Source organism: Lithobates pipiens, unplaced genomic scaffold (assembly GCF_037356315.1).
Source record: "Lithobates pipiens isolate NorthernLeopardFrog02 unplaced genomic scaffold, aLitPip1_a1.2 Scaffold_35, whole genome shotgun sequence".
In the NCBI taxonomy this organism is placed as follows: domain Eukaryota; kingdom Metazoa; phylum Chordata; class Amphibia; order Anura; family Ranidae; genus Lithobates; species Lithobates pipiens.
In genome coordinates, this window is record NW_027507811.1 from 16,291,192 (window position 1) to 16,299,302 (window position 8,111).

The 8,111-nt window shown below is 46.5% G+C and overlaps 1 protein-coding gene across 1 annotated transcript in view; it reads left to right on the plus strand.

Annotated features, from left to right (window-relative positions):
- Positions 1-7,263: 7,263 nt before the first annotated feature.
- The window catches only part of LOC143955519 (uncharacterized), a 346,177-nt gene continuing 345,329 nt past the window's right edge, over positions 7,264-8,111 (plus strand). The window contains exons 1-3 of the mRNA XM_077465552.1: positions 7,264-7,317; positions 7,709-7,828; positions 7,941-8,096. Of these exons, the coding sequence (XP_077321678.1) occupies positions 7,751-7,828; positions 7,941-8,096 (234 nt within the window). The 5' untranslated portion in view covers positions 7,264-7,317; positions 7,709-7,750. The remainder of the gene's footprint in view (positions 7,318-7,708; positions 7,829-7,940; positions 8,097-8,111) is intronic.

Below are 8,111 nucleotides of genomic sequence, written 5' to 3' on the forward strand. Positions count from 1 at the left end.
AGTTGTGAATGATTAGCAGACTGCAGCAGAAGGGCAGCAGTCAAGTATAATATTCTTTCTATATTTGGAAGAAAGAATATTATACGTGTACAAGCCTATTACCATACCACTGATACCAGTCCTGAAAAGAACCTTTGTGGAACTAATAGTAACAGCAACTCTTTAAACTGACCCTCACTGCCTGACACACTGCTTCCTTCCTGTCCCTATACAAACTGGCAAAAAAGAGGAGACTGGAACAATTACTGGTTACTGGAATAGCTCTTTTGTGGACCTGATAGTAACAGCTAATGATGATGATGATGATAATGACTAATCTGGCTGTCCCTAAAATAGCAGCAGACACAGCGCTCTGTCCCTTTCTCTAAACTGACAAAAGACACTCAGGCTGTTGCAACAATCAGTAGCACAGCAAACCTATATACACCTAACACCTATACCAGTCCTGAAAAGAACTTTTGTGTACCAAATAGCTAGCGATTTATCTCTCCCTACTCCACACAGCAACCTTTCCCTATAGTGACAGAAGAAAGAATGTAAAATGGCCGCCGGATCGGGTGTATTTATAGGTTAGGGGGAATGTCCAAGTGACCTTGTGCTGTAATGTCTCAATTGGCTGTCCTGTACCCCATGATGGATGTGTCATCAGGTCAAAGTTCCTTTACACAGTAAAAACACGGAAGTGTCCGCCGGGCGAACAACGCCAATAGTCCGCCGAACTGGCGGACCGCGAATAGCCGAAATTCGCAGCGAAACGACCGCCGGGCGAACTGTTCGGCCATCACTATTCACCACTATGGCCGCGTACACACGGGCGGATTGTCTGCCCAACTTAGTCCGCTGAACCGTGTTTCAGCGGACAATCCGCTCGTGTGTGGGCTTCAGCGGACTTTTTCAGCGGACAGTCTGACGGACCTAGTCTTTTGGAATTTCCGTAATTTTGTCCGTCCAAACTTGGTTTTGTCCGTCCAAACTTGGTTTCAGCGGACAGTCCGCTCGTGTGTAGGCAAGTTGGACGGACTAAGTATGGCGCATGCTCAGAAAGGATTTACACGGCCGAAGGTTGCATTGCAGTGTATTGGACGTCGTTTTTCGAGTCCCGTCGTACGTGCTGTACACGTCATCGCGCAAGCTTTCAGCGGACTGTCTGTTCATCGTGTGTGATCAAGTCCGTTCATTCAAATGTTGGACGGACTGTCTGTCGGATTGTCTGACGAACTTAGTTGGGCAGACAATCCGCCCGTGTGTACGCGGCCTATGGGTTCAACTTCTGTTGCGTGGGAACCGTCATATATAGATCAAAATGTACCCTCTCCTTGATGATCTGGCCGAATTTCAAGTCATCTATGGCCAGCTTAAAGACTCCAAACCCGTAGGATTTAGAGAAGTATTTCATGATAAGAATAAGGTTGCTCTCATAGGTATCCGAAAAGGTGAGAAAGCTCACAGCATAATTTTTAAATGAGAGCTAAATTATCCCTGAAGCCATACGCATAAGGCTGTTAACCTTGACTGAAAATGGAGGTAGGCTACCCAAGAAGTACCCCTAAATGGGTAAGCAGGGATGAACAGTATAGCACAAACACAGAATGGTGCAAGAAAACCAGGAGAACTTGAGGATAATAGGACTATCCATCAGGGGATGTCTCTGGAGCCTAAGAAAAGAACTCTGCAGATCTGCCTACCTTTGAGCGCAGAACACGATTCTAAGAATCTCCTGACCTGCCCTGGACCAGTGATGTATCCATAGTCATGGGACAAGGGGTAAGAACCTAAACTACACTGCTAATATTTACCTGAACAGAACCAAGAAAAAGATCTGAAGTACCTTCACGAGGCTGCAGATCAGCCATGGAAAGAAAGCCTAGCTTCAGGTGAGCAGGTCCTAAAAATGCCTTTGGGCATTCTTCGTCCCCAACAGAGGGTAACATCAGCAGGATCCCAGTGTGTACTGCCTGCTGACAATCTAGGGGAGCACAGAGCCCTGCAGTGATGATTTCCTCCTGGAGAGCCAGATATCAAAGCCCTCTCTCTAAGGCAGACAAGCCAATCAGAAGTAGTACTCTCAATTTCCTCAAGCATAAGGGCCAGGCCTCTTGTCTTGTTACAGGGAGAACACCCAAACCTTCCCAGCGGTGAAGGTTCATCAGAATCTATATGATGTCCTCCAGAGTTCAGGCCAGGTAGTGAACTCACAGAGGGAATTGGGGAACCAGATGTAGGCCTTGGGTATGAGGACATACACAAAAGTGATGGGTCATGTTGTGGACATTATGGTCCATAGCAACCTTTGTAATGTAATGTCTAACCCCAAGACCAGACCTCCGGTAATAGAGGGGGGACCTGAATAGTACCAGGAATCTCTAAGAGAATGGGAGACTAGATTAGGAGGGTATTTACTCAACAACCCACAAGCTCCCGTGGGGGGAAAAAGGAAAATTTCCCAAAAAGTAAGGAGGGCTCTAAAGGCACACCAGGAAAGGGCACTATGGTATCCACAGGGTAATATTCTCATTGTAGCAGCAGGTACCTCCAAAGAACACTTCAGGATTGCATTCTTGTTAGGGTAGGGACTAGGGATGGTCCTGATGTTCGAGTCGAACGTAAGTTTGACTCAAACATCAGGTGTTCGCCTATTTGGCAAATAACAAAAATTATGGGGCGTTCGCGGCAAATTTGAGTGCCGCGGAACGCCCCATAATGCACTTGCATTGATGTCTGATGATTGGTCAAAGCATGCACCTAACCTGCATGCTTCCGCCAATCACGCTCGCTCTGCTATAAGAGGCAGGGTGCTTTTATCCAATCATGGCTCAGGGTGCTAAGTCCATATATATATCACTAGAAGGATCACCAGCAGGAGGAACGAGGTCCCAATTCCTCTATATAGATTTTAATATCACTAGAGGGATCACCAGGAGGAGGAAGTCCTGATTCCTCTATATAGATCTGTATATCACAAGAGGGATCACCAGCAGGAGGAAGGGGGTCCTGATCCCTCTATATAAATCTTTATACCACTAGAGGGATCAACAGCAGGAGAAAGGAGGTCCTAATTCCTTTACATAGATCTTTATATCACTAGAGGAATCACCAGCAGGGGGAAGGAGGTCCTGATTCCTCTACATAGATCTTTACATTACCAGCAGCAGGAGAAAAGAGGTCCTCGTTCTCCTATATAGATCTTTATATCACTAGAGGGGTTACCAGTAGACATGGGCGCCGTCAATAAATTTGTTTCGTTCTGTTCTGTTACGGTTCGTATTAAAATTAAATTGTATTTCGTGTCCGAAATTAAATTTTTAATTCGTACGAAATATGAATTGTCGTTAGGTTCGTTAACTTGTACGAACGTTCGTTACGATTAATTTAAAAGGCAAAAATATACCTCAATATGACAGTCGATGCTGATGGAAGTTTGGTTTTTATCCGAAATACGAAATTCCGTTGAAGAATTTCCTATCCGAAATACGAATTTTCGTTAGATGCGGGGCTCCCACCATCCCTGTGCTGTGCTGACTTCCTCCTGGGGATTCGTAAACAAAGGTTCGTATTTTGTACAAAATTCGGACACATGGCAATTCGTATTTCGCATCCTCCCAAACGTACGAATTTAGGGAAATTTGTACAAATTTGAGATTCTTACGAAACGAATCGCACATGTCTAGTTACCAGCAGGAGGAAGGAGATCCTGATCCCTCTATATAGATCTTTATATCACTAGAGGGGTCACCAGCAGGAGGAAGGAGGTCCTGATTCCTCTATATAGATCTTTATATCACTAGAGGGATCACCAGCAGGAGGAAGGAGGTCCTGATTCCTCTATATAGATCTTTATATCACTAGAGGGGTCACCAGCAGGAGGAAAGAGGTCCTGATTGCTCTATATAGATATTTATATCACTAGAGGGGTCACCAGCAGGAGGAAGGAGGTCCCGATTGCTCTATATAGATATTTATATCACTAGAGGGGTCACCAGCAGGAGGAAGGAGGTCCTGATTCCTCTATATAGATATTTATATCACTAGCGGGGTCACCAGCAGGAGGAAGGAGGTTCTGATTCCTCTATATAGATCTTTATATCACTAGCGAGGTCACCAGCAGGAGGAAGGAGGTTCTGATTCCTCTATATAGATCTTTATATCACTAGAGGGGTCACCAGCAGGAGGAAGGAGACCTGATTCTTCTATATAGATCTTTATATCACTAGAGGGGTCACCAGCAGGAGGAAGGAGGTTCTGATTCCTCTATATAGATCTTTATATCACTAGAGGGGTCACCAGCAGGAGGAAGGAGGTCCTGATTCCTCTATATAGATCTTTATATCACTAGAGGGATCACCAGCAGGAGGAAGGAGGTTCTGATTCCTCTATATAGATCTTTATATCACTAGAGGGGTCACCAGCAGGAGGAAGGAGGTCCTGATTCCTCTATATAGATCTTTATATCACTAGAGGGATCACCAGCAGGAGGAAGGAGGTTCTGATTCCTCTATATAGATCTTTATATCACTAGAGGGGTCACCAGCAGGAGGAAGGAGGTTCTGATTCCTCTATATAGATCTTTATATCACTAGAGGGATCACCAGCAGGAGAAAGGAGATTCTGATTCCCCATTATAGATCTTTAGTGAGACCTCGTTTAGAATACCGTGTCCAGTTCTGGAGACCTCACTTCCAAAAAGATATTGATATGAAGGAGTCCAGAGATGGACAACATAAACGGTGAAAGGTCTGAGGGATAAAACATATCAGGAGAGACTTCAGGAACTTATGATGTACAGTTTAAGCATAAGAAGGGAAGGGGGAAGACATGATCGAAATGTGTAAATACAAGTGAGTGTAAAGCTTTGTTTTTTGTTTTTCTTTAATAACAAACATATACTTACCTCCACTGTGCAGTTCGTTTTTACACGGAGTGGCCCCCGATCCTCCTCTTCTGGAGCCCCTCGGCGGTGCTACCAGCTCCTCCCCACATCGTATAACCCCCTAGGAGAAGCGCTCTTCCGGGGGGTTACCTTGCGGGTGTGCTCCTGAGTCCAGCATTTGCACCCATAGACACGAATGCCAGACCCGGCATCAGCAGCGGGAGCCAATGGATGCGCTGCTATCAATCTATCCAATCAAGAACCGAGAACCCTGGACAGAGAGGAAGAGCGCGCCTCCACCGTGAGAATTACGGGGTGCCGGTGAGTAAAACAAGGGGGGCGGTCAGTGTCAGAAGTTTTTTCACCTGGATGCATTAAGGTGAAAAAACACGAGGGTTTACAACCCCTTATTTTACAGATAGAGTAGTTCATGTCTTTGATGAAGGCCTAAGGCCGAAACGCGTCCGCATTTTTGGATGATTTTATTGCTGTAATGCTTAAATAAATATTTTCTATGGGGAAGTCAAGTTGCCGGCCTGTACTTTCTATGGATCTTTTAGTGAGTTAGTCAATGGTAAGTGGATTCAAACATAGATCTATATTCAGACAAAAAAAAGTTAACATAAACAAACAATAGTTTATAACTAAAAAAAAATAGGTTAGACTTGATGGACCTATTTGGTCATATTTCTGCCGTCACTTATATGTTTCTACGAGTAGAGTATCTTCTAGTTGGGGGAACCCCCAAAAAATAGCCCCAGGGATTTCCCCAATATAAACATAGACTGTATACCGTATATACTCGAGTATAGGCCGACCCGAGTATAAGCCGAGGCCCCCAATTTACCCCCAAAAAACTGGGAAACCTATTGACTCGTGTATAAGCCGAGGGTGAGATATGCCTGTCCATCCCTGTGTGTGTGTCCATCCATCCATCCATCCCTGTGTGTGTGTGTGTCCATCCATCCCTGTGTGTGTGTGTGTCCATCCATCCATCCATCCCTGTGTGTGTGTCCATCCATCCATCCATCCCTGTGTGTGTGTGTGTCCATCCATCCATCCATCCCTGTGTGTGTGTCCATCCATCCATCCATCCATCCATCCCTGTGTGTGTGTGTGTGTGTGTGTGTGTGTGTGTGTGTGTGTGTGTGTGTGTGTGTGGCCTTGTGTGTCCAGCCTACCTGTGTCCCGAGCGTCCGTCCGGTCCCGAGCCTCCGTCCGGTCCCGTCCCGTCCCGAGCCTCCGTCCGGTCCCGTCCCGTCCCGAGCCTCCGTCCGGTCCCGTCCCGAGACTCCGTCCGGTCCCGTCCCGTCCCGAGCCGAGCCTCCGTCCGGTCCCGTCCCAGGATCACCGCTCTTCGTCGGCGCCCATTCCCCTGTTCAAATGCCGCGCCTCCCTGTCTGTGATAGGCGGAACACAATTTCCCAGCAGCCTGTGTTCCGCCTATCACGGACATCGTCTCATCCTCGTCCGTAGTACGAAGATGAGACGATGTCCGTGATAGGCGGAACACAGGCTGCTGGGAAATTCAGTGTTCCGCCTATCACAGGCGAAGGCGGAGCCGGAGGCGCGGCTTTTGAATTATAGAATGGCCGCTGTCTGTCTGCTCGACACGCTGATCGAGCAGGCAGACAGCGATGACTCGAGTATAAGCCGAGGGGGGCACTTTCAGCCTCAAAAAAGAGGCTGAAAATCTCGGCTTATACTCGAGTATATACGGTAATAATATTTCAGTCTCCAGTTATTGAACTCTTTGTACATGTGTTCCTGCCAGCTCCGGCATCTGGTATGGGTTGGCAGGTTCTGCCAAGGAACAAGTTGTTTGTCTGTAGAAATGGCACCCAAAGCTAGAGTTGCCACCTCATCCCTTTAAATCCGAACACCTTTGAATAAATCAGGTTCTGAGGCTAATTAAATTCCGATAAGGCACCAAGTGAGTTTAATTACCATCTTAATCAGCCTCAGAACCTGTATAATTAATATGTGTTTGGGTTTAAAGGCATGAGGTGGCAACCATACCCATAGCTCTACGGTAGAAACTAAGACAATGGGCTCAATTCGTGTCATAACAGTCGCTCTTGTGGATGTAGTGTGATTCCGACCCTCTGTGTGACGACGATAACCATTGGTATGGGGCTCGCCAAACGATGGCCCTCCAGTTGTTCAGGAACTACAATTCCCATCATGCCTGGTCATGTCTGTGAATGTCAGAGTTTTACAATGCCTCATGGGACGTGTAGTTCGGCAAAACAGCTGGAGGGCCGTGGTTTGGAGGGCCGTGTTGGAAAGAAGGCTGAAGTTCACCTATTCTCCACAAGGTGGTGACCACACTTGTACCGACCACATGCATGGACAGGAAGTGATGCAAGGATGTCAACAGGAAGTTCCGGGTCAGAGGTGAGTCTGGAGGAAGTAGAGAGGAGACATTGCTGGAACTGGCAGCAGAGGAGGTAATAAGATCTTATTTTATATTTACACCCAGTAACCCCCCGTCATGTCCGTCCTCTTCCTCCATAGTCACCTTGATGTCTTCTATCTCCAGCAGATGCTCATAAACACATAATGAAGTATAAATGATATCTAACATTTACCATAGTGCTGTACAGGGAACACTGAGCCAGTCACATCAGCCACTGTGCCAGAGGAGCTTACACTCTAATGTCCCCTCCCCCACAGTCACACGCTATTATTATACATTTATAGAGTTCTGACATATACCGCAGTGCTGTACAGAGATCACTGAAGCCAGTCACATCAGTCTCTGCACCAGAGGAGCTTACACTCTGCACGACATACCCACTTGGTGCTGAAAATTAACGTATCAATATTATCTATTCATAGAGAGGAACGTCCTGTACAGGTCACATGACCGCATGAATCAGAATGGACAAGGACCAGAGTCGCATGACTGAGAGGATCTTGGGCTTCACCCTGGAGATCATCTGCCTGCTGACAGGAGAGGTGAGGAGGATTTTGGGAGGTCACATGACATCACTCTTATCTCTATTAATAAAATGTAGACCTGACCGGAGAGGATTCTGTAGATACTGATAGGTGTGAATGGTTTTAATAGGATTATGAAGTTGTGAAAAAGACATCTAAGGAGAAACTGACTCCAAGTTGTTGGGTTCATGAGTCCTCTCAACCTTCCATCCTGACCCCTGAGAGCAAGAAGAAGAGGAAGATTCTAGAAGTTGCCAACAAGATCATTGAGCTGCTAACAGGAGAGGTGAGTGGTGCCGGG